The 27,656-nt window shown below is 39.4% G+C and overlaps 1 protein-coding gene across 1 annotated transcript; it reads right to left on the bottom strand.

Annotated features, from left to right (window-relative positions):
- Positions 1-18,121: 18,121 nt before the first annotated feature.
- Positions 18,122-24,489, bottom strand: ccnb1 (cyclin B1). The gene is made up of 9 exons (XM_028805502.2): positions 24,376-24,489; positions 23,800-23,937; positions 23,296-23,385; positions 21,651-21,824; positions 19,512-19,670; positions 18,982-19,218; positions 18,736-18,876; positions 18,534-18,644; positions 18,122-18,436 (listed from the first exon to the last, which is right to left on the bottom strand). The coding sequence occupies exons 1-9, from the start codon at positions 24,394-24,396 to the stop codon at positions 18,338-18,340; spliced, it is 1,170 nt and encodes a 389-aa protein (XP_028661335.1). The 5' UTR covers positions 24,397-24,489; the 3' UTR covers positions 18,122-18,337.
- Between the last annotated feature and the right edge of the window lie 3,167 nt (positions 24,490-27,656).

Here is a 27,656-nt window from a genome sequence, read left to right as displayed (position 1 = left end):
TTAGAGGTGACTTTTTCTTAGGCAGGCAGGCAACTTGGCAGTAGGGCAGTGGCACTAAATGCCACATTTTAGTACCAAGAAGAGAAACAGAATAGGTGAAGTTTAGTAACAAATTATAACTATATCAGTTATGTTTTAGTGCTAATGATTAACAACAGAGATGCAGTATTCACAGTTGATCAGTAGCTCTAGTCTGGGTATGCTAAACTGAAGTAGTGAGTCTTCAACTGGGATTTGAAAGCTGAGACTAAAGGGGCATCTCTTACAGTAGCAGGCAGACCATTCCACAGTTTAGGGGCCCTGCTCGACCTCCCACTGTTATTTTATTAAGCCTTGGAATCATAAGCAGACCAGCATCTTGAGATCTTAATGTGCACTCTGGTTTGTAACTAATGATAAGTTCAGATAAGTAAGCCAGACCTTGGCCATTTAAGGCTTTACAGTATATGTTAAAAGTAGGATATTGAAATCTGCCCTTAACTTTACCAGGAGTCAGTGTAAGAATGTAAGAACTGGAGTTATGTGTTTATATTTTCTTGTTCTTGAAATACTGTAATTCTTGAAGCAGCATTTTGTATTAACTGCAAACTGTATAAAGAACAATTTGAACAACCAGTGAACACTGCATTGCAGTAGTCAATCTTACTAAAAATAAATGCATGAATTCATTTCTCAGTATTCCGCATATTTAGAAAATGCCTTAATTTCCCAACATTTTTAAGATGGAATAAACATGTTTTGGACAATTTTGTCATTTGCGCATTAAATGGCATGCTAGAGTCAAAGATAATGCCTAGATTGTGGGCTGATTCAGTAAAATTAATGGTGATTCCAGCTGAATTAAATAATGACAATATATTGTTGCGGTCAGCATCATTCCCTTCAATAGTTAGCATCTCTGTTTTGTTTGTGTTTAAAGACAAGTAGTTCTCATCCTTCCACTCCTTTAATTCACCAACACAACTAATTAAAGACAACATTGTAGAAACTTAATTTGGTTTAAAAGAAAAGTATAACTGGTTGTCATCTGCGTATGAGTGAAAATTAACATTGTTTTCTAATGATAAATCCCATTGGAAGTGTGTAAAGTGAAAACAGTAAAAGTCCCAGTACTGAGCCTTGCATGACACCATATCTCACTTTGTGTATAATGATGGAGTACTGTCAGCACATATTGGAATCAATTTGATAAATAAGAACTAAACTAGGGAAGGACAGTGCCAGTAAGCCCAATGTTATTTGCCATACTGTGTAGTAAAATAGAATGGTCAGTGGTGTCGAATGCTTTACTTAAGTCTAACAACATAATTACAGTGGAGTTTTCTTCATTAGAGGATATCAAAATGTCATTAACAATGTGTGTTAGTGCCATTTCTATACTATTACCAGTGCGGAAACTAGATTGAAATTTCTCAAATAATTTGTGTTGCGTAAGGTGTGACTGAAACTTATTGGCGATTACTTTCTCAAGTATTTTAGAGAGAAAGGGTAAATTTGATGTGGGTCTATAATTATTAAAAATGTGTGGGCCTAGGTCTGACTTTTTAAGTAATGGTTTGATGACTGACACTTTTAGTGCATCAGGCACTGTGCCATGCAATAAAGAACTATTGATAATGCTAAGAATAGGTGCTGCAAGAACATCCATTGCGCTTTTTACTAGTTTTGTTGGCATCAGATCTATGGAGCAAGTGGTAGGGTTCATTTTAGAAATTAAAGTTAAGACTTCCAGTTCTGTTACAGGATTAAAATTTCTAAAGTGTTGAATGCAATGTGAGACAGGGTCTGCCAAGCTAGTATGCAGTTTGCACTGTGATGCTGAGATCTGGGATTATATTTTCAATTTTTTCATTAAAGAAGTTCATAAAATCTGTACTGCTAATATCTGTTGGTATTTTGCACTGTGGAATTCCCATTTGTTAATGTAGCCACTGTTCTAAACAGTACATGAGGATTATTATTATTGCTATCTATTATTTTAGAATAGTAGTCTGAGCAAGCTTTAAAGAGAGCTTTTTTATCTTTTTTAACACTCTCTGTCCATGCAATTTGAAAGACATGCAGCTTTGATGCTCTCCATCTGTGCTCCAGTTTTCAACACTCTAATTTAAGAGCTCGAGTGCTGTCATTGAAACAGGGCAAGTTTCTATGTTCTTTGATCATAAGTGGGAGCCACACATCCAAAGCCCGTCTCAAGGACATATTATAATTTGATGTTAGCTGATCTAAATTGCTTTCTATGTTTACATTTGATGTTAACTGATCTAAATGGTTTTCCACAATTACACTTGACTTACTCAAAGTATCTATAAATTTTGAAGCAGGATTACAATCTAGATGTCACACTGTCTTTGTTTTAATCTGTGAGTGTATTGGTAAGGGCAGAACCAAATCAAACATAATTAATTAGTGATCAGAAATAACTTAATTTAATGGAGAAATATTTAAAATTTGAATTTCAACTTTGTAAATTATAATTAAACATAATGTGTGGTTATGATTATGAGTTGGACCTTTGATAATCTGATAAAATCCTATTGAATTTATTTATATTGAATTATTTATATTGAATTTATAGCCCAATTAGATAAAAGGTTGCCGCATTCAGTCATGAACAATGAATATGGCCCTGATGGTCTGTAGATTACCAGTGTTGGTATCTGTTTTAATATCACTGCACAACAATTTTTTTGAAAAGTCTTGCTTCCTGAAAAGTTTTTGCTGATTGTGACAGATATCTACTGGGTATTCATAAATATAGTTTTGGTTTTGCTGCATCACGTAGGAACTCTGAGAAATAGACATTTATATGTTTACTGACAATAACGTATTTAGTCATGTTTATGTTTCACATAAGCTATTAAATTCCACAGAATTAAAAGTGTTTTGCTCCTGATTTTCTTTTGTATTCAATGTCTGGTGCATCATGTTGCAGTGTCCAACAGTAGTCAGCAAGCATTGACGGATTCCAGTTGCCCTGGTATCATTTCTCCATCGTAGCAATCTCCTGGTGAAACCCTTCACCTTGTTGTCACTCATAACATGTCTGATCTGGGGGCCAACAAAAATACCCTCTTTGATCTTGGCGTCAGTTATTCTTGGGAACATCTGTCTTAAATTACAAAAACCTTCGCCTTCCTTCTTCAGTGCTGTCACGAAATTCTTCATGAGTCCCAGTTTTATGTGAAGAGGAGGCAAAAATATCTTTGCTGGGTCGACATGTGATTCACGTGCCACATTTTTCTGTCCTGGAACTAACTTTTTATGGAGTGGCCAGTTCTGTTCACAGATGAAACAACAGTACTTTGTATAGCCGAGCTGCAGTCCTAGTAACAGAGCAATGATTTTAAGATCTCCACAGTGTGATAAAAACACAGACCAGACATCATAAAAAGGTTTGGGGCAGCCACTCGTATAATATCCCTGGCTGCAAAAGGTTTTTAACTTGACAGAGATGTTTGCAATACTGAGTCCAAAACAGAACTGAATTCTAGGTGGTAAGATGGCGGCTTTAAAGGCCCATATAGGAAGTGACGTCATCGAAGGGGCCGGACCTGGAAGTGACGTCTCTGAGGTATTGGAACCTGGCAGGATTTCTCAGGAACAGTCTGCAGGGAACTGAGAAAGACGGTTAGTGCACTCCGCCGCCCCCTGGTCGGATGTGGTATTACCATTACTTAAGCACTTCAGCTGCCTCCTACTCGCACGTGTGACAACAGATATTCCAGTTGTACCTGCTATACTGGACATGCTTCAACAACAGTTCCATATTCTTATACGTTTCTTTCATGTGTGCTGCATAGCCAACAGGTACTGAAGGATAAACATTGCCATTGTGTAGCAGAACAGCTTTCAGGCTTAACATTGACAAATCAGTGAAGAGATGTGATCACAACCCAAGGCCAAGAACAATCCTTCAATGTCACAACAGAAACAGAGACTGTCGACTTGTGCAAAAAATTTGGTTATATCATGATGTCAGTCTCGAAACACAGAAATGTTCGTACCTGGTGACAGCAAACACCATTCCTGCAGTCTCGAATCCAGTAGCTTGGCTTTGCTTTTTACTGACCCAAATCTCTGACCAAATCGTTCAATTTGGACTGTGTTATCAGATGTGGATCACCTGATGAGCACAGTTCAAAATCTGGGTCAATGTCACTGTCAGTACCCTGCATTACAGTTTCTTCATCTGGTTTGTCTAAAGTCCAATCCTCTGGTGGTTTCGGAATTGGAAGACTTTCGTCATGTGGCACGGGTCTCATTGCTGAAGGCAGATTAGGATATTCAATTGACTTCTTGTTTTTGGCAGAGAAACTAGACACATTAGTCAAACAGAAGTAACTGTCTGTTACATGGTCTTTCTGTTCTCATCATATCTTCGGAACAGCAAACGGCATCATCTTTCGAGTGCCTCTGAGCCAGGCACTCAGACTGACAGCACATGTCGCACAGCAAATGGGGGCGCCTTGTCTTGATCACCAGTTTTGCAGCTGAAATACAGATGATAAGCTTTCTTCACAAGAGCAGTCATCCAACGTCTCTGAGGCGCAAGTGTATATTTGCCACAGATATAGCAGAATGTATCGTGGCAGCTTCAGGTTCCTGGGTGTCAGTAAGCACCACATGCACAGTCAAACAGGCTATTTTTTCCGGACGAGGCTAAAGAGCTTTGGGATGGGAACCTAAATAGTAATGAACTTTTACTGCTGCACTATTAAAATTATCCTTACAGATACTACATACTTTAAAGTGGTAAAGCAGTCCACCATGATGGCTACCCAGTGGAATTTTATAGATAGTTTTTGAAATAGGTTAGCTCTACTACTAGGGGGCTCCGCCCCCTGCTCGCTTTGCTCGCCAACCCCTGGTGTTGGGAATGACAAAGAGCGTGATGTATGAATGAGATATAGAATAGTGTGACGGTGTAGATGATGCAAATAGAAAGCAAACAATAAAGTGTGTGGCACAGTGTAAAGGTTTATTTGAAAATTTCTTTGTACACGCCGTTTAAGTGTAAAAGGTAATTCCAGCTCAGAACTTGTAAGGTCATTTAAGATGGTTATTGTTGTGATCAGAGTCAAGTTTGTCAGAGCTTAGAAAGAGTTGTGTCTCTCCAGGAAGTAATGGAATGACTTGGGTATTAATGTTTTCCATATTAATATTTTTTGGACATAATATAGTGCGTTGTGTTAAAAGGGGCATTTGGTCTAATGAGATTGCTGTTCCAAATGTCTCTGTAACTAAGTTGTCGCAGATAAAGGCTTGAGGAATTGTAATAATATGAGCCTGAAGTCCAGCTGTATTGGTGAGTGTACCATCTCTCAGTTGTAATAAGCAATTGTTATGATCTGGTTCTGGACATCGTATCTTTTTTACTAACTGTATCTTTTGAAAGTAATGCCAATTGTCTGCGTATTTTAAGGTGCACTGAACAATAGCTGAGTGCATGGCATCTGGAAGAATAGCTAATCACTGTCTAAAATCTCCTCCTCATAAAAGTACCTTTCCTCCAAATCGAATATTATTATTCATAAACGTTTGTAGAAGTTTATGAATGGTGTTGAATAAGTGACTTCATGCCATTGAACATTCATCAATAAACAACATTTTTTCAAGACGGATGTCACGTGCAGTGCCACCGTTAATGTTCATAGTGGATACCGATTTGTAGGATCTAATGTAGTTGATAAAGATTTCACTTTCAGGCACATCGTCAGTTATAAGCCTCTGTAGATATTCAGTATATGAATGTAAAGAAGGCAGTCTAATTTGACCCTTTTGACAACAACGTGTAAATGTATAACTTGTATTTCCAGTTGTTTCTTCAGGGAAGTGAACTGAATGACAATGATTGCAAATGACATTCATTAATCCGAATGAATTTTACTGGTGTATGTTTTTCTTGTGGCGTTTGAGAGGCGCGTTGTTGTATGTGTAGTATTTGGGACGTGTTGTTTTGGAGCTGTAATCGATTTGCCTGTGCTGTGTGAGAAGCCCGTTGTAGCCTTCGCTGCCATTAACGTATGTCTGAGACGGGAGTTGTTTCGTTTTGAATCCGTGCCTGTTGCGATGCAGCACTTTGATTGATAGTTTGCGTCATGTGGATCTAGGATGTAGATTTGTGCATATTTGCGTTGTTGATTTGTTTCAGGGTGCACTGTTCCAATGCGATGCAGTATTTGTGCACATATGAGAAAGTAGTATGGGCCATTGCCTTTTGGTGGCCTGATATTTACTCCGGTATATGCAAAAGCAAATGAACCATTGTAGGATCTAATGCAGTTCATAAAGTTTTTACTTTTAGGTACATCGTTAGTTAGAAGCTTTAGTTGAGCTTTGCGTTTTTGGAGTCGAGACATTTTTTCTTTTAGAAATATGGATAAGTAATAAGGAGTATTGCACTCACTGTTAATATGGAGCCTTTTCTGCGGTTGAACGGTTAATAGTGCCTTATTGTAATGAGATCCACCTATGCTGCATAGCCGTCTATTTTGTTGTTTCTTTCGTTTTCGTGTGTTTGTTCCTGTTATCCTTTCCTTTTCGTTTTGTACCCGTGACCGTGTATTCATGACTTGTTTCTTTCTCAGCATGCGAAATATGGATAAGTAATAAGAAGGATCGCAGTCACTGTTAATATGTTTCTTTTTCTGCAGTTGAATGGTTAATAGTGCTTTATTGTAAGGAGATCCACCAATGCTGACACCTATGCTGTCTAGTGTGAAGGTGTTGATGTTCACTTTAGAATATGTGGCTTTGGGTGTCAGTTCTTATGGATGTGTGTGTGTGTATGGTGGGGGGGGGGTTGAGGATTGTTGTCGCGCGAGCGTCTTCTTTCTTTTTGTGTTCCTGTGTCTTGTTGAATCCCCCTCTTTGTGTGTGTCCCGTCCCTTGCTTGAAGGGTCTGTGGGGTGGTTTTGTGTTCTTTTTTTTGTGTTCCATGGGCTTGTTGAATCCCCCTCTTGGTGTGTGTCCCATCCGGTGCCTGTAGGGGGGGGGGGGGGGGGGGGGGTGCCTTGTTGTTGTGCGCGAGCCTTTTTTTTTTTTTTTTTTTTTTTTTTTTTGGGTCTAGTTTCGTGTGCAATGTGTTTCGTGCTTTGCTTGCGTTTGAATACTTTTTTATGTGCCGTTTCCTTTTTTCGGTGCTCTTTGCGCCTCATTTCTCAATTTTTCCTGTGCTCACTCCTTTTTTCTGTGGTCTTGTCCGCCTCTCGCGGCCCCTCATCCGCCTCTCTCGCCCTCTTCTATCCGCCTTTCTCGGCTCCTCAGCCGACCCTCGCGGACTCTTTTTGCGCCTGCGCAGTACGTCTTTTTGCAGCTACGGCCCATTGCCGGATGTGCCTGCGTCCATCATCCGGTTTAGCATTCTCGGTTAGTAATATGGATTATTAACAAGGTTTATAGAAGCTAAAGACAACAAAATTGTGCCTTAAACTTTTTGCCTAGCATTAGTTACCTTCTCTCTGAAGAAAAATAAGTACTGTACTTACTACAATGTGCATACTACAGACTCCTGAATAATGATGTTAAGATACTCTTCAAAGTTCTAGATGTAAAGATTAAGAAAGTGCTTCCTTCTGTAATATCACAAGACCAAACCAGATTTCTTAAAGGCAGACACTTAACTTCTAATCTTTGATGTTTCTTTAATATCTTACTATTTTGGATGCAGAAAAAGTATTTAATATGGTTGAATGGGACTATTTGCCCAGAGGGGACTGGGTGGTCTCATGGTCCGGATCCCCATAAGATTTTATTTTTTCTCTCCAGCCGTCTGGAGTTTTTAAAATTTTTTCTGTCCTCCCTGGCCATCGGACCTTACTCTTATTCTGTGTTAATTAGTGTTGTCTTATTTTAATTCTTAGTCTTTTTTTCTCTTTTCTTCATCATGTAAAGCACTTTGAGCTACATTATTTGTATGAAAATGTGCTATATAAATAAATGTTGTTGTTGTTGTTATAGTACCTATTCACCACATTACACAAATTTGGGTTCAGCCCAAAAATATGTGCATAGATCAAACAACTGTATACTATTCCAGAAGCCTCAGTTTGAATTAACAACATTTTTTAGACTATTTAGAACAGGTACTCAACAAGGATGTCCCCTATCACCATTGCTCTTTGAAATCATCATTGAGCCTTTGGCTGAATACTTTTGAAATGCATCAGCGATAAAGGGATTCTCAGAGAAGGACTTGAAAAGAAATTATCATTACATGCAGATGATATGATACTGTATATATCTGATCCAACAAATTTGTTGCCAGCTGTCCTAAAAGCAGTATCAGATTTTCAAAAGATATCTGCACTCAAAATCAATTTGAATAAAAGTGTGCTTTTTCTAGTGAACTCTCTAGCACACAATATTATGGACACCTTTCCATTTATTTTAGCAGATCAGTTTAATCTAAGGGTAAATATCACAAGTAAATATAAAGCTCTTTTTAAAAAAAATAGTTGTCTGCATGGAAAAATTGATGTGAATAGATGGTCCACCCTCCATCTCACATTAGCAGGGAGAATCAACACTGTTAATATGAACTTCCTTCCCAAGCTTGTTTTTCTATTGCAGAGCATCCCCATATACATTAACAAATCTTTAAGAAATTAGATTCAATCTTAACTTAATTTATTTGGAATTCGAAACTTTCATGCATCCAAAGGGCCACTCTATAACAACCTAAAACAATAGGGGGCATGGCACTGCCTAACTTTCAATTTTATTACTGGGTGGCAAGTATACAGGCCATAAAGACCTGGACAACAACACAATTTGATGAACATACATAAGCCTGGTCTGCAAAAGAAAGAAAATCTTGCAGAACGTCTTTATATTCCCTACTCTGTGCTCCACTAAATACAAAATATTGTCAATACACTAATAATTCAATTTCCCTTTATTCACTCAGAATATGGAACCAATGTAGGAAGCACTTTAAGACAGAGAAGCTCTTATCTGTTGTACCTCTACATGACAACCACCTTTTTCTACCCTCTCAAACATATTCAGTATTTAATGTTTGAAAAATGTCTGAGATTAAAATATTTAGAGATTTGTACATAGATAATGTCTTTACATCCTATGAGTAATTAAGCTTCAAATCTAACTTCTCATCAACACAATTTTTCCACTACTTTCAAGCTAGAAACTTTGCTAAATGGAACCTGCCCAATCTTCCTCACCTTCCACCTGTTTCTATTCCAGAAGAAATATTGATCAGTCTTGATGACTCAGATAGCCAAATAGCTCATATAGATAAATGGAGGTAGAGTTCTTACCTGGCCAAGATGCCATAATGGAAGGATGGACTCAATGGTGGCAATACCCAGTCAGGACGCCTTATGATCCTCATCCTGGGTAGGATGCCAAAAGATTACAAGAACTTGAAGGAAAGCACGGCAGGGAGCAGTTCATTCCTCAGTTTGATAGGGGGCAGTGTCCCTTATATAGAGTCCCAGTTTGCACACCTGCAGGGCTGCATGGGAGCTGGAGTCTGGAGGAGCAGCCCTGTAGGAATGATGATAGGGGATGCTATTGGGGGAGGATCTCCCTGGCTTTCTCATAACCTGTAAGCGCTTCCAACTGACTCCCGGGTCCTCAATAAAAGAGACTACACTGCCTTGTCCAGGTGAGTCAGAGCTGGGAGCAGAGATGGGCAACACTCGACTGGAGGAGTAGCAGCGTGGTGGAGAGAGGGAGAGGGAGAGAAAGATGAGGAAAAACAGTGTTTAATTGTTATACAAAGTATTTGTGTAATAAAACCCCTGTGGTGTCCCCTTTGTCTTTGCAGAACTCTTTCAGCTGGGCAATGTTTGATGGGTGTCTTGCATACAGACCCCGTTTTAAATATCCACACAATATCTTAATGGAATTCAGATTCAGGCATTTCCTTGGTCATTCCACAACCCTACATATTTTTTTTTTCCATCCATCCCTTAGTGCAGGGGTCCTCAGTCACAGTCCTGGAGGGCCTCGGTGGCTGCAGGTTGTTTCTCCAACCCAATTGCTTAATAAGAAGCACTTATTGCTCAAGTAACAATTCAACTTCACTTTAGTTGTCTCGCTCGTTAAGATTTTGAACCCTTATTGCTTATTTTAGTCTTAAGCAGCTGTATTCTTAGTTTTAATTGTGCCTAATTAGCAATAACATGCAAATGACAAAACAGACCATCCATCCATCCATCCATCCATCCATTTTCCAACCCGCTGAATCCGAACACAGGGTCACGGGGGTCTGCTGGAGCCAATCCCAGCCAACACAGGGCACAAGGCAGGGAACCAATCCTGGGCAGGGTGCCAACCCACCGCAGGACACACACAAACACACCCACACACCAAACACACACTAGGGCCAATGTAGAATCGCCAATCCACCTAACCTGCATGTCTTTGGACTGTGGGAGGAAACCGGAGTGCCCGGAGGAAACCCACGCAGACACGGGGAGAACATGCAAACTCCACGCAGGGAGGACCCGGGAAGCGAACCCAGGTCCCCCAACTGCGAGGCAGCAGCGCTACCCACTGCGCCACCGTGCCGCCCCAAAACAGACCAGCATTTCTCCATTTAGCTTGTTACCATTTACACCTGTGTGTATTTATCATGTACTATTGGGTTTAATTAAATACTTGGAAGAAAAGTGAAGAGAAAAAAGTGAAGGACTGAGAAGTACTCATCCATTTCAGCCTTCAAATCATTTGGATGATATCCTTAGAAAGGGGAAGATAATCTAGGATATGAGAATTACCTGTCATAAAAGAGTTAAAGCACTAACAAGCCATGCAATTAAATTATTGGCAAGGATTGCTTGCTAATTAAGCAACTGGGTTAGAACAAAAAGCTGCAGCCACTGTGGCCCTCCAGGACTGTGATTGAGGACCCCTGCCTTAGTGGAGGTACTTTTATGTTTAGGGTCACTGTCATATTTCAATGTCCACTCTTGGCTGAGTTTTAATCTTTTGACAGATGCCCTCATATTATCCTCAAGCACCCTCTGGTACAATGGCGAAATAATAGTGGATTCTGTGTTGGTGAGCAGTGTCATGTTCTTTGGGTTCTGTAATATTTGACTTTAATACAGTTGAAAGTACCACAGAAAGATTTATTTAAATAAAGTCTTTACTAATGAATTACTCTAGTGTTTCATTTACAGGTCAGCCATCTTTCTTACAACCACCATGTCTCGAGTGCGAGTTAGGGATCATCCCTCAATTACAAGAAGTTAACATCAACTTTCATATAAGGAAGTGTTTAACAATTACTTATCTTGACAAGCAGCCCTGGCCATAATGCAGGAAAGCAGCTCCAAACTATAATGTTTCCACCATCATGCTTTACAGTTGGTATCAGATTCTTCTGGTTAAGTACTTTTTTTCCTGCCAAACAAGTTTTCTGGTATGCTAAATAACTCTATCCTTGCCTCCTGCATCCAGAGCCCATTGTTCCAGAAGTCTTAATCTTTGCCTAGGTATTCATGGGCAAACTTTAATCTTGCCCTGATGTTCTTTCTAGACAGCAAAGGTTTCCTCCTAGCATGCCTCCAATGCAAATCTAATTTGTGGAGCCTCTTTCTAATGGCAGGCATGTATATTTTGATATCAACAGTGGCAAAGGTTACCTCTAGGTCATGTGATGAAAGTCTTTCAGCATCTGGCATTGTGCTTTTGGGCTGAACTTGCTGGAATGGCCTAGCCAAAGGTGTTTGAAATCTTCTCCACGTGTAGATGATCTTCCAGACAACAGAATGGTTGATTTCTAGTTGTTTAGAGATCTTTTAAAATCCCTTACCATACTTCTAGGCATCTATAACCTTTTTTCTGAAAGCCAGTAAACGCTCTTTTGATCAAGGCATGAGGATAACACACCCTTCAACACCAAAGAGCAAATGAAACTAAATGTGTGAGGTCTTAATAAGAGAGATTCTTTCAGGGGCGGCACGGTGGCGCAGTGGTAGCGCTGCTGCCTCGCAGTTAGGAGACCCGGGTTCGCTTCCTGGGTCCTCCCTGCGTGGAGTTTGCATGTTCTCCCCGTGTCTGCGTGGGTTTCCTCCGGGCGCTCCAGTTTCCTTCCACAGTCCAAAGACATGCTGGTTAGGTGGATTGGCAATTCTAAATTGGCCCTAGTGTGTGCTTGGTTTGTGTGTGTCCTGCGGTGGGTTGGCACCCTGCCCGAGATTGGTTCCTGCCTTGTGCCCCGTGTTGGCTGGATTTGGCTCCAGCAGACCCCTGTGACCCTGTGTTTGGATTCAGCGGGTTGGAAAATGGATGGATGGATGGCTGAGATTCTTTCAAAGTCCTTTCTAAATGATGTTCTAATCATTTTTGTATCTGATCTAGTGCACCCGATTCTAATTCCATGTATGTGAGGTAGTGATTTGCATTTATGTTTCTTTAAATGACACAATGGGTTACAAAATTTAAGTGTGGCATGATGCTTATATATTATAATAGCTGTGTAAGGCCATGCTGTAAAAAGCCCAGGGTCCTGGAAACTATTGAAATCGTCAGAAAAAAAAATGAAATTAGAGATGTCAGGTAATTGAAAGGAACTACTCTGGGCACTACTCTAGGAAACCTCCTAGGAGGTTTCGTTTTACTGACGTGCTTGCATTGCTTATGTACTAGCGGCGGGAGGAAAAGTAAAAGGGATACCATTTTGCTGATATTAGCGGCTAAGCAACTTTGTCTTTCTTCTGAGGTTTCGTTTTACTGACGTGCTAGCCTCGCTTGTGTTATTAGCAGCTAAGCGAGTTTTCTGTTTCCTTGGAGGTGGAGCCCTTACCCCAACTCCACCTCTCACTTCTGGGCCAGGAAGACACACACACTTCCAAACATAGACGTTTATATGTAAGACTACCTTAATCTATAGATACTGTTTAAATGAAGATCAAATCTTAATATGTCCAAGGAAAAATCACTTTATGGGGTGTGCATACTTTATCACATTTCTCTTTTTCACTAACATTGCCTCAAGCCTAGTGTTTATTTTTTCCATACAAAATAGAAATAGCCTTGCATTTCTCCTTTTATGAAACCACTTTATATGGTACAACTTAAGCATCTGATATTTTAGCAAAAATAAAAAAGTAGAATACAATATAAAAATATATATATATATAAAAAATACTTTTTAAAAATGACTCATATATTAAGTTAAAAAGTGTACCAAACAGTAAAAAATAAGTCTCTCATACATCACTCGTAAAATAAAAGGTTGCTAAGATTTTAAGAAGTGTTTTTTGAATGTTGATTGATGAAAAGCGCCCACCTTTTATTTTACAAGTGATGTACAGTATAAGAGACTTATTTTTTACTGTTTAGTACACATTTTAACTTAACATAAGTGTGGTTTTTAAAAAGTACTTTTTTATATATATATTATTTTAAACTTTTTAGACTTGGGTTTGTTTTAGTATAATTTTGTAATCAATATTTTAACACTTCCTTTAATGTATCTGTTACTAGTGCCATCTATTGGTGACATCTTGAACTATTCTTCATATGAAAATTTCATTTCTTAATTAACATGAATTAATTGGTCAATTACTGAAACTGATTATTCATGTATTGTCATCGGAAGTGAATAAGTGTGCAAAATGTCAAGTCATTTGGACAATAGGAAGTGGGTTAAATATCGATTACAAGAGTTGTACCAGACAACAAACAGGTGAAGTTAAAATAAGTATGGTAATAATAATAATAATAAAAAAAAGACAGCTAACTAAATAATTAGATCAACCAAATTAAGAATAAGGCACTGATCGATAAGTTGGTTGAAATAATAACCTTCAGCCATGGGGGTCCTCCAAGACTGAAAACCATTTGACTAATCCTTCTCATCTCAACATTTACTTTATACTCTCTTTTTCAAAAGTAAAGGTAAAAAGTGTGTGTGTAACACTAATCTAATCTTAAAATATTTAAAATTTATACTATAAATGCATTGTGGTGGGCAATGCAGTCAAAAATATTTTTCAGAACAAAAATAATTTTGCACAATAACAATATTTATCGCTATATACAATAAATAATGCCTAATATGGTTTATTCTATAAGGATGACTTTCAATCAGAATCAGAGTATCAAGATTCAAATTTGGGAGTGCTAAAATAATTCTCAGTCCAACCTACCCTGTAGCTCCACCTATGTGTCAGACAACGTACCGCTGGATACCACCATTAGTGCCTCGTTAGCTCAATGCCAGCCCCCCCTCCCCCCCCGATCCCTCATTACTGAGGAAGGAGTGTATAGAATCACTGCCACCTCACCCTTACTAGCTGAAATCACCTCCACAACCCCCCCCCCCCCCCCCACCCCTTCTGTCTACAATATGGATACAAGCAAACCATCCATCACCTTTACTGATGGCCAAGTCACGAAATAACTACACTGACTTCCTTCCGCCAAGGCAGCAGGCCCTGATGGCATCAGCCCATGGGTGCTTAAGATCTGTGCCTCACAGCTCTGGGTTGTGATACTAAGGATTTCAGTATTCAAAAGCTGGCAGTGCTGTAGAAAACATCTTGTCTGACTACAGGCCAGTGGCACTCGCCGCACATATCATGAAAGTTTATAAGAGATAGGTCCTGGAAATACTTCGTCCCCAAGTTAGGTCAGCATGGGACCCCCTCCAATATGCATATCAGGTAAGGATTGGGGTTGAAGATGCCATCATCTACCTGCTGTACTGTGCCTACAGTCACCTAGACAAACCAGGAGGATCTCTTAGGACTATGTGCTTTGATTTCTCATGTGTTTTTAACATCATCCAGCATGGGGAGTAAGATATTAGCAATGCAGGTGGATGCTAGCTTAGTTTCATGGATCATGGACTATCTGACTGGAAGGCCACAGTATGTGTGGCTACAGGGCCGTGTGTCTGACACTGGTGCTCCAACAAAGGGAAGTCCTATCACCGTTCCTTTTCACTTTGTACATCAGATTTTAGCCATAACACAGAGGGCTGCCAGATGACTGTGTAATAGTAGGAGGTATCAGGCATAGTGATGAGACAGAATATAAGAAGACAATGGACAGTTTTGATCACTGATGTGAGCTGAATCAGCTGCAAATCAACACCAGTAAAAACTAAAGAACTGGTGGGGGATTTAGGAAGTTCACAATCTCCAGTTGCTCCCCTGTCTATTAGGGGTGTGGATATGAAGATTGTTCAATACAAGAATCTGGGGGGTTATATACAGTAAACTAAACTGATCTAAGAACTCACTGACCATATATAAGAAGTGTCAAAGTAGGCTGTATTTCCTACAAAGACTCAGATCTTTTAGTGTCTGCAACATTATGCTGCAGATGTTTTATGAGTGTGTGGTTGCCAGTGCTATTTTTTTCACTGTGGCGTGCTGGGGTGGGGGCAGTATGAAAGTGGCAGACATTAAGAGGCTAAACAAACAAATTCAGAAGGCTGGTTCGGTGGTAAGAGAGAAACTGGACAGTTTGGAAACTGTGGCAGATCAGAAAATGTCTGGACGTCACTCCATTACATAAAATGCTAATGACCCACTTTATAGCGTGTTGGACAAAGGAGCGTTTTCAGTGGTAGACTGACTAGCATAAAGTACTCTACTGAACATCACAGGAAATCTTTCCCACAGCCATCAGACTAACTCCTCTTCCGGTCAACCATCCACATAAGTGGTTTCCTTTTTCTCTAATGGATATCCTAGTACACTTTGATCTTCTTAGATGTGCAATAACTTGTCTGTTCCTCTAACAACTTGTTCTCAGAATGTGTAACATTTTCACTTAATGGGCAATATTAGTTTGAGAAGTACTTTCAAGCTCAGTATGCTACCAGAGAAGATAGCGAAGGTGAAGGTCACTGATGTAGTCCAGTGCGAGGCCATTTTAAGTTTTGTAGGTTATCAATAGAATTTTATACTCAATCCTGCAAGACAGGTTTGTGACATGTAACAGCTTAATCTTAGTTTTTTTGATCACTCATTTACCTAGATAACACACAACAGCACTTTACTTGGGTCTTAACGCATGTATGATGGATTAGCCTTTGTTATTTCACAGTAAGTTGGGTATAAAAACGTTTACGTAACCCTGAATGTACTACAAATTCTATTAGCTACTATAGTTCTGGCTTTTTGCACATGTTGAATAAAAGGTACAGATCTGTATTCAAGAAAATTATGGCATTTGCTGTAGAAAATTGAGTTAGTTTTAGTTCTGTAGACAAAAATCAGTGGATGAAGGATAAAATGTGGGACTAAAACAATGCAAGGTTTTTAAAGAGTTTGACAGGTTCTGTACAAATTATAATCATTGTTTTCAAGTAGATCTGGCTCTGTTAGTGCATGCCAATACAAATGAAAGCATGCAAAATATATCCAAAAGGTATACACAAATTGATGTAGACAATAACCGTGTTACCCAGCAGTGAAAGGACTAATTAAAATTGATTAGGTCTTGCCTGAAGGGGCCCGAGTTGCCTCAGAAAGCTTGCATATTGTAATCTTTAGCCAATAAAAAGGTATTTTGCGTGACTTCACTGAATTAAAATGACAAAAGGATAATCAGTCACATGACAGTTATTTTCCATTGTTAAGAGGAAAAACAATTGCCACTTACCACAGCATAGTAAGTACCTAAAAGGCATCAATTGGCTCCCTCATGCACTTTCTCAGGAGCACTGTGCACCTGCTGGAACTATTTTTTTTTTTTTTTTTTTTTTTTAAAAACTCAAAAGGAGGTGCCAGTCTTAAAATTGACTTGTGTTCTGCTTCAACCAAACACTTTATGCAAAGAAGGGTTTGGAGCAGAACCCATTGATATAAACTAATGTGTTAAATTTTTTCCATAGAAAAAACTATTCAATGTTTAGTATGCAGGCCTTAATCAAAAATGCTTAAGCATGTACACTTAAATGGCACTTTACAGTTATGGCTCCTTGCAGAGCAATTGCTTGATAAAGAACCATTTAATTCTGGCAATATTTCTTTGCATATGAAGTTGGTTCTTTGAAAAAAAAAAAAAAAAAAAAAAACTTTAGAACAAAAACACAAAACCCACAATCTTTCATGGTAGGTTACCAAGATAAACCTGCACCGAGTCCTTTTAAAATCAGGAACCCATTGGTAAGATTTTTAAAATACCAACTATTCATTGTTTACTGCATGGAGCCAGTTCTGGACCAACAGGTTCCCCCCCCTCCCCCCGAAACCTCCATGAGGGTGGTTCTTTTGGGAACAAAAAAAATGTTTCAAATGGCATTGCTCTGAAGAGCCACCCTGGCACATTAGGAGTTTCACAAATGTAAATTTTGCATGTTTTCTTCATTTGAAATGATTTTTCCAGTAAAGGACTGCATACAAGGTGGTACTGTCAGGATTTTAATCAAAGCCACCACCTTTAAAAATAGGAGGCAAGGTAATAGGTTCTTTGGAGCCATGTTCTAGTTCTTCCAGTCCTGCTGCTACTACTATATAGCATTAAAAAGATGCTAGTGACAACTATACATAATTCCCTAAAATATATCCTGGTTAAGTTATTCTTTCCTAGGGGTGGGAGAGAAGAATCTCATGCCCGTACCTCTCCAAGAGCCTATCGAACACACCGCACCCACACAAGATCAGAATTATGTAAGCAAAACCAAAAACCCAAAATGAAATCTTTATCAAGATCCAACCTAATACAAAGCCCAGATACTAAATAGAGATTGGATGGTCTCTTAAAATACACCTATATAGGGAATGGATTTGTGAAGGTTCTGTTCATGTCAGAACACCAGCGTTTTGTCAAAAGCATTAAGTGGCCTTAGATTGCCTTCAAGGGTAAAGTTGGCAAGTTGAATTTTACAGTCCCCTTATTGTTCAAGCCCCTCAAAAGCCAATTAAATCTTAAGCAGTACACACAAACTCAAATTTAGTTTGGTAAAAGCCCACATTAGACTGTTACAACATTGGTTGGTGGCAACCAACCCAACTGCTCTAGCTTGCCCCACCTACTTTTGTAGTTAGAAATTTGACTTTAAAAAAAGGTTACTGAACAGTCTAGTTATACTAGTCCTTCAAAACCATGTGCACTCCTCTTCAGAGGAAGTCTAAGTATACACATCCTTGCAAGTTCTGAAAAAGCATTCCTCAAAACAATGGAGTAAACCAAGTTAAATACACTTTATTAATAAAAATGCAGCTCCACGATCTCATTCACAAAAGGCAATTCTTGCCAAAATGTAAAATAAGTTTTAAAAGGCACAATATGGGAAGTTCAGAACTGTACATTAAGGTAATCCCCATAAAAAAAATAAAAAGTAATAAAAACGACACATGGTGCCAAAATAGAAACATGCATACATCTATACATTTTAGAATTACACAGCCTTAGCCAGATTCTTGATTAAGGAAGTCTTCAGTTCAGGAATAGTACTGATTCTCATGTGTTTTTGAGAGGCATATTTGTTCTTGACAGCCTAGGAAAGGGAGGGAAAAAAAAATTAAAGCCAAACCACCTTAAGAAAAAGTTAAAGCCATTGGGGCGGGTGCACGAGACTACACCAAAAAACCTACCATGTACTTTGTTAAACCTTCATTAACCTTTACCACATTTTTAGCCATGTGCTGCATTACAGGGGTCAAACAGCTTTCGGTATAACTTGAATAATGTTGTAAAGTAGGTGTCTAGAAAAGAAAGATTCACTAAAGGTGAACACAAGACAATACTTGATTAAATCTTGGCAGATTCACTTTACACGTCTGAATGATTACTAACCCATTCACCACAGTTGAACACTTTCAATGTCAATGCAAAGGCGGCAGCAGCAATCTGGGAAGGAGGGTAATGTACCATCTCATAGTCTACCATTGATAGCTCCATGAAGTATTTGGCCAATGTGTGCTGCTCTGCACTTACCTAAGTGACAAGGTATTAAAAAAAAAAAAAAAAAAAAAAAAAAAAGTCAGCATGCAAGGACAGAATGAACTTCATCCCTTCAAGATGAATCTTAAACATTCATACTTCACCAATCTTGGAAGCCCTCCTTAGGAAATGCAGGGGAATGGGACGGCCAAAACCAAATTTGAGCACTCTAAGGATCTTCATTTCCATATCCCGAATTTGAGCCTTTGTGTAAGTATTGTCCGTAACAAATGCAAAGTCTGCGATCTCTGGAGGATACATTTCTTCATATTTAGATGCAACAAACATTGCAGTTACTCCAACAAGTTGAAGCATTTTCTTAGGCACTGGGTTAACCTTTGAAAGGAAACAGACAGGGACTTCATCACAATAGCAAAAACATTTCCCATAGCTGTGCGCACCAGGTACAGATTACCAACTCAATCTGTATAGGGCAACAACCTTAATACCAAGGATGGCAAACTTGTGTAGCAAGCTATAATGCACGAAGCAAACATCTACCTCTATACATTTAAAATGCCACACACAACCACCCCACAGAGACCCTTCTTCCCAAACCCAAAAAGGGATTTGTATAATGGTTTCTTAAAGCTACAGATTTACACTATGGACAAGAACAAACAAGTTACCTGTAGAAAACGGTCAATTATTGCAACAGTCATATACATTGTTTCTTGGAGAAGTGTGAACTTCAGATGAACTTGTACAAGCCAGTCAATGAGAATAGCTCTCATATTTCCAGTGACTTCTTGTCCTTCCAAGTACTTGGGGCGTACTGATTGCTCTACCTGCAAGTAGAAAAACACACACTTAAGCCCCACATTTGTTGCATTTCTAAGCATAAAGTAAACCATCAGTTATTTGTCCCATGAATAAAATTGTCAATATATATGTGGGAATATCTGAATTGCAGCAATGTTGCATAAAAACTAGAAATAGCACATAGAACAGGAAGATGGGCAAGCCTAAGGAAATGGAATTTTAAGCAGGATTATGGAATTAGTTCAAGATACCTTGAAAGAAAAGGCATTTTCCAAGTCTTCACAAGAGCTCACACATTTGCATTTAGAGGAAAAACCTGGAACATTCATATTGCACATATACCGTGTCTGACGGTTTGGTATTTTGTTGGTTTTCCTTCAACTTGGGATGTTGGAGATTGTGATCATTTTACCATGGATACACACCACTGCACAATGCTCATTTAGGTCTACCATAGACTACACATAGTAAAACCAAGCCACCCCAAAATGAACAAAGCTTAAATGTTTCCTTCATTTTAAGCTGGCAGCACAATTTCTACACAAGGCAACAAAATTCAGCAATTCTCAGTTTGGCAAAGTTCCCAAATTGACTGCCAATTAACATGCCATACATAGCAGTACAAATACTTTATGTCCAGTTACTACAATCCATCTTAAGGACTGACAAACCTTTACCATAGTGCTTCTGGATAAGCACTTATTGGCAACTTCCAACCCTGTTTGAGAACCACTCATTATCCCAATATGCCAAAGATTGCATTCATGCAAGTTAAAAATGGTGTCAACCACCACCCGACTTCAGTTTTGCCTCTCAAATTTAGAGACCATAAAAATACTGTTAAGATCAACATAGGCAATATTTAGCTTCATGACAAGTGTTATGGGATCAAGGTTTAGTATGGGCTGTGGAAGCAAGCCACATTTGGGTATTTTTGTAATTCTGCAGTCTTGCACAAAAAGGGTAGGGCTTAACAGCAACAGCTTTCTGAACTACCAATGAATATGCCCAATAACCTAAAGAACTAAAACACCAGGCATCATTTAGGACAGATACCACACTATGTAGCCTGAAGTGCAAAACCTCATGGTTAAAACAAGTGCAAATATTGCCATTACTGTGGGTTTTGGAATACTGGTGGTGAAGTCCTAAAGATGAAGGGCTGGCTGCTCATCTAATCCAAGTAGAGCTGTACATTTTTACCCAAATTCCTCAAATAGGAGTAACCAAGTTAGATATCCAAGGCAAATTTTACACATGGCAAAAGACCAATATCTGCATAGTTTGGTCAAGTATCCATTGAAGTCAATGCTTAACATGGAAAGCCTTAATGTTCCAAGTTACCAAAAGCTACAAGTACTGCAAGAATACAAGAGGTTATGATGCAAAGAACTTGTCCACCTAAAATTCCATTAGGCTTCCTCATCCTGCTATTTTAGTATCTGTAGGAGGGAAACCATCCTCACACATGTAGGCATTATGAACCCTTAATTTATTGAAAAAAAAAATTCAATCCTAGACTTAAGGGGAATAAAATATACTTCCACTGTGCATGGAGCAAGCTAGTTGTCCTCTGCAGGACAGAGGACAGTTATGAAACAGTAGGGTGTTCAGGCTTTTCCATTTAGCAAGTTTTTTCAAAAAACCAAGGACATGGCACTTAATATAAGGACTTAACAAGTTATAAAGGGCATAAAAGTATTGTTTACTGGTGTGCAGATTAGAGTTATGTAGCTATAGAATACCAATTTATGCCCATCAAGGGTATTAAGAGGTTACTGGTCAGCATAGTGTACATGCTATGAACTGTAAATAAGTTACATTAGTTTACCTATATCTGACGAGATTGACAACTTGCTGCAAACAACTTGCAGTTTTACAATTTGAAAACCCATGACATTTTAGGCTTTGGGCAGTAGCATTATTAAAAATAAAACTCTAGACCATGGTTTTTCAAAACTGAGCAATTGTAATATGGCAATTGTCATTTAAATGGGCAAACTAACCTCAACCTGTCTTAAATAGCTGTAGATATCCTTTACGTATTCACTACAAAGCATTGGGTTGTCCGCATCGTCTGCGTCAACATCTCTTATATTCAGCAATACGTCCGAGAATGCCTGGCATAAGTCTTCTTCAGGTGCACAACCAGAGGTCTCCATTGGGGTTGGCGATACTGGCTATTTGGGGGATTGGGGGAAAAAAAAAAAAAAAAAAAAGTTACTCAAAATCATGTGAAGGTTGAACCAAGCAAGAGTATATTCAAGTACACATTTACAACTATGTAAAATCAAGACCAATGTTCATAAAACCATTCATTCAAGCATCCATGAGCAAACTCTGGATTGCAAACCCAGTGCTTATCCCAATAGTGCCAATTATAAAACAGGCAAAGGCTTGGGTGTACTGTTCTGGGCCTATATAGTAGCTAGGAAATGTAGAAAATTACATAACTGAGTGGGCCATTACAATGGGATGGAGGGGAGAAATCCCACCAACAGCATTAGAAAAAAGCTTAAGGTAACAATCTAACACCATTTACATTTCTGGTGTATATAGTGTCACACCACCAGAAACTAGAACAGACTACGGAAAGCATTTAGTGCTCCAAGATTGCTGAGCCAAGACAATGTCTAGATCTTTCTAGCATTTTGCTGGGGGGGGGGGGGCAGGGGAGAGAAAACACCCCCCCCCCCCAACCAAACACCACAAAACAGGTGCAAGAAACATATGTTTAGTCTTCAACATTAAAGCTGTCAACCAATTAATGTTTAGAAGCATCCTAATAAAAGATGAATACCACTGACACTTTTGCTGTGGGCAAATGCATTTTACCATATGTGCTTTCAGAAGTATGCTGGCTAAATTAAAACTGCCCCATTTGAGACCATGGCACTTCAGTGACTAATACTGAACACCAGACAGATGGTACCCATAGACCCTGCAAAGGTTTGTGTTTAGATGGGCTATATAGTCAAAAAGGCCAAGATCGGAGGGGCTTTAGGACGGAACAACATGTGGCTATGCAAGGCACTTTATTGCATCTTAATAGGGCACAGCAAAATCTGAATGCTGTATAACCAATTGCATCAGTTCCTAGAATTAAAAAGGTAGTGACCTTCCCAGTAATTTAGTCAATCAGGGAACATACCATGGACATCACTTATCTGCCACTAAATGCAACAGAATCAAAATCTGTTGCAGCTGAAGTCACCATGTTAAATTTTAAAATGGTGAAAAGTGTATTGTGCCCTCTTATGCATTTGTGGGATTAGAGTATTTGGAAGCCACAGCCTCCAGAAGTCCTGTACATACAATTGGAATGTGGATTTACCTTCCAAGACCGACACGATTAGGCTACTGTTCGAAGTGGCATTGCCTTCATTTAGCAAAAGGTCAACTGGCAAAACACATTACAAGTAGTTATGAAATAAGAAGTGAACAGCAAGCTGTAGCCAAGAGATGACACTTAAAAACCACTTGCCCTTTGCTAGGAGTTAGAAGCTGGCAAATATGTACAAGTGTGGTTCCCCCCCCCCCCCCCTTGCCTTTGAGGGGCCAGAATATATGGCATTACATATAGAACACAAGTGATTCTTGAGGGATATATTAAAAAAAAAAAACCACACACCAGAACCTTACTACACTTACCTGCATTTCTTTAACTGGCTTTGACAAATCTTTCTCAGGTACATCAGGCTTAACAATTTTCTTTTGCACTTTTGAAGCTGGTTTAGACTCCTACAAAGAAGGTTAAATTCCTTCAGTTAGCCAAGAAATTCACATGCATTTAACATTAGGCTCAATATTAGAGCAAATCAGAGCTTGGTTACTGGATTATGCTACACTCCTTCCAAAGACCTGTGAAAGTCAAACCTTACTTTCAGAAAAATCTTGTGCACAATTGCTACCCCAGAAGACTTGAAATTGAATTTAAAAAAAAAAAAAAAAAAAAAACATTTCTATACAGTCATCCACCCCTTAGTTATCCAGGGCAGGGGGCAATCAGGCACACACAGATTAAAAACTTCAACAGTCACCCTAGCAGGCCCAGCCTGCCACCTACACATTAGACATATCATCAAGGCTTCATTTTCAGCAAATACAAAAATGAACACACATTAGAAGCCCAGCACTTAGTTGTAATGAAACTACCTTTTTTGAAACTTGCTTCTGAGCAGCTCCTTTGTTCCCAATGTCACCCAGCACAGCCCTGGGCCTCAGGCCGGCTTTGGGTGCCACGGCCATTTTCCCCGGTAATACAGCCCTGTTTTCCGTATGGACTTGAGAATTCTGTTGGTTAGAACATTACGTTAAGATACGCAGATGCAATAAACATTAGTACAAATCAGAACGTTAAAGTCAAACCGAGTATTTAAAATGCTACATGCAATCCTTTACAAGTGTACCGATTGCATATTAGTGTCTAAAATATAAAGTCAAACGCTGCACCAATTCCCTCAACAAAAGCCAGAGATGAAGGTAGAATGTGGATATATTGGGCCAAGTGTTCGCAAATTGCTACTTTAATACAAAACACAGTACAATAACTGAATTGGGGACAACGCGGCATACACAACCGCAATAAAAAAGATAAAATTCGAGTTCGGACGTAACAAAAATGTAATCTTAACAGTATTCTTGAACAGTATTACAAAGGCCTATGAACAAATGACAAAATAAAGCAGCTAAACATTAAATTAATGCAACAATAATGAAATAAATACTTACACGCGTTATGCGATAAGCCATCTTGCTAAATGTTACTGCAATTTGACCACTTCAACCAAAACAAAACTACAAGACGACTCAACCACTTAGAACAAGCAACCAACACTAAAATAGTCTGCTTGGTTCTGGTTTAAATCTACCACCGCTTACATTTCATTGGTCTGCTTTTAAGAGAAGGAGATCTCCTATTGGCTGTAGAAGACCAGCTCAGAATGCGTCTCCAAGAGTAACGAAGAGTCATGTGATCAGGAAATCTTTTCTTCCTTGGTGAATACAGATGGGAGAGATTCTTGAGTTTACTTTGAATATCAGCTGGTTGGGGATGCAGAACAGGAAGTGACGCCGTTGTTACCATAAACTAAGATTCACGTGCATAGTTGTTTTAGCTTAATAACAATTTAAACTTCATTCTTTGAGAACTGTCATGCATCCATTATCACTGTCGGTTGTATGATGAGGTAGCGTTTTAGAGCTCTTCTTTCAAATCCTGGCACTGTTTGCACGCCTCGCACTTGTATCTATGGATGTTTTCTTTAGGAACATTTGTTTTCTTTGAGTGCCAGCTGCAGTTTGGGCATGAGTGAGCGTCTTATAAGTGCTCAAATTGCCAGCCTCACGTTACGCACAGCCAGGGGCGGATCTAGCTTCAGGTCATTGTGGGTGTGTGCCCAGTAATTAGTGACGGCAAGGTAGTGATGGGCATTTCGATTCACTTTACTGATTCGATTCTTTAAAACTGCCCGTTCAAGTGAATCGATTCTTTTGATTCATTTAGAGTCTGGCATATATGGAAGTCCGGGTGTCCCTCTCATCGCATCACACATACTTTCGTACATTATTTTGATATATCGAAGTGGGCAAAAGTAGGTTTGCAGTTGTTCGTTATGATTATTACAATACCTTTATTAACTCAATAGCTTTATTAACTTTATTAACTCAAAATAGTTTCACAATGTTACAATGCACTTTAGTTCAATCTTAAAAGTGCTCAAATTGCCAGCCTCGCGTTACTCTCAACTATAAACCTACTTTTGTCCACTCCTGTATGTAGGTGTCTATGTATGTATACAAATATTCTTATTGTTTATTCGTTTATATATATTTAATTATGAGTATCTAGAATTTCACAAAGGGAGAAAATGAATCCCATTTCTTTAATTAGTTTTCATTCCTAAGCTTTCGACAACCTATATCATGTGTCGTCATCAGAAGAAAATGATTAGACAATGTCTAATAGACATACAAGACTCAAAGGCAATATATAGAAAATGAGGGGGGATTGTAAGGGAGTGGTGAATTAATAAGGTGGAGTTCAGATAGTGTTGGTCATAAAGTCAGTCAGTCATTACCCAACCCACTATATCCTAACAGGGTCACGGGGGTCTGCTGGAGCCAATCTCAGCCAGCACAGGGCGCAAGGCAGGAACAAATCCCGGGCAGGGCGTCAGCACATTTCAGGGGACACACCCACAAGGGACAATTTAGGATCGCCAATGCACCTAACCTGCATGTCTTTGGACAGTGGGAAGAAACCGGAGCACCTGGAGGAAACCCACGCAGACACAGGGAGAACATGCAAACTCCACGCAGGGAAGACCCGGGAAGCGAACCCAGGTCTCCTTACTGCGAGGCATCAGCGCTACCACTGTGCCACCATGTCATAAAGTCTTATTTCTTATTTTTAAGCCTGCATATGCTGGGTTCAAGTCCAAGTGTCTGTTAATGGCATTTTCAGGTGATAGCCACGATTCAGCAAGCTGTCTGGCACTCTAGTTGGCCCAGAATTCCACTTGCACAGTGTCCCAGTTAAACGTGTGCCTGGTGGAACTTGTATGTGCGTATATCAGAGATCGTGGGTCCTTCCTTCTGACGGCATTACGATGTTTCTGTATAAGTGTTGCAAGTGTTTTAGATGTGTATCCCACGTATAAACATCATATAAAATAGCTGGTCATGCACTGCATGGAATGCTCAGAAATGCGTTTCTTTTCTCTGTGGTCGATTTTTTGCTTTTGGCATTTAAAAGGGCAGTCCGTAAAGTGTTTGCAGGCTCGTATGCTATCTTGATCCCAGATCTGGCGAGGATGCGTGCTGTACTTTCTGATATGCCGCAATGATAAAGAAGGGTGTGGTAAGTGCGTTGGTTGACCAAGTTGGAGTCAACTGTTTGCTGAGGTCTGGGGTGTCTCCTATGTACGCACCATTTAATAAATGTCTTGGGGTAGTCTGATGTGAACAGATGGAAAAGATAACGTCTTTCATTCTTTTTGGTGTCCATTGTGTTAAAATAGGTGTTAATCCTTTTGAAAGTACTGACACAACTCCATTTATGCGATGAAGGGTGGTTGCTAGAAAAGTGTAATATTTTGTCTGCATAACTTGGAGAAGGTGGGAGCGGAGGATGCCATCATCTATATGCTACACCGATCCCTCTCCCACTTGGACAGAGGCAGTGGTGCTGTAAGAATTATGTTTCTAGACTTCTCTGGCACCTTCAACACAATCCAACCTCTGCTCCTTAGGGACAAGCTGACAGAGATGGGAGTAGATTCATACCTTGTGGTATGGATCGTGGACTATCTTAAGGACAGACCTCAGTATGTGCGTCTCAGGAACTGCACATCTGACATTGTGGTCAGCAACACAGGAACGCAACAGGGGACTGTACTTTCTCCGGTCCTGTTCAGCCGATAGATAGATAGATAGATAGATAGATAGATAGATAGATAGATAGATAGATAGATAGATAGATAGATAGATAGATATACATACATTGGACTTCCAATACAACTCAGACTCCTGCCACGTACAAAAGTTCGCTGACGACACTGCTATCGTGGGCTGCATCAGGAGTGGGCAAGAGGAGGAGTTTAGGAACTTAATCAAGGACTTTGTTAAATGGTGCGACTCAAGCTACGTACACCTGAACACCAGCAAAACCAAGGAGCTGGTGGTGGATTTTAGGAGGCCCAGACCCCTCATGGACCCTGTGATCATCAGAGGTGACTATATGCAGATGGTGCAGACCTATAAATACCTGGCAGTGCAGCTGGATGATAAATTAGACTGAACTGCCAATACTGATGCTCTGTGTAAGAAAGGACAGAGGAATTCATTCAGCTGGTTATCTTTTAAAATGACAAAATGTGTTGTCAACATAGTGTAGTCAAAGTATGACTTAACTGAGTATGAGCCACTCTTTTCATTTTTTTTGCTGCATAACCAGTTCAGCTATGAGTCCTGATAATGAAGATCCTATTGGCATCCCTTCTTCCTGTTTA

The sequence above is a fragment of the Erpetoichthys calabaricus genome, chromosome 7 (genome assembly GCF_900747795.2).
Source record: "Erpetoichthys calabaricus chromosome 7, fErpCal1.3, whole genome shotgun sequence".
In the NCBI taxonomy this organism is placed as follows: Eukaryota; Metazoa; Chordata; class Cladistia; order Polypteriformes; family Polypteridae; genus Erpetoichthys; species Erpetoichthys calabaricus.
The sequence above is the reverse complement of the archived record's forward strand: the minus strand, read 5'-3'. Positions and strand labels throughout refer to the sequence as shown.

Coding starts and splice junctions, on each gene's coding strand:
- ccnb1 (XM_028805502.2), bottom strand. CDS start 24,396: ATGGCTTATCGCATAACGCGT. Junction 19,219..19,511: donor TAATTGACCGTTTTCTACAG/GTAACTTGTTTG, acceptor TTCCTTTCAAAG/GTTAACCCAGTGCCTAAGAA. Junction 18,877..18,981: donor GGGCTTCCAAGATTGGTGAA/GTATGAATGTTT, acceptor CTTGTCACTTAG/GTAAGTGCAGAGCAGCACAC.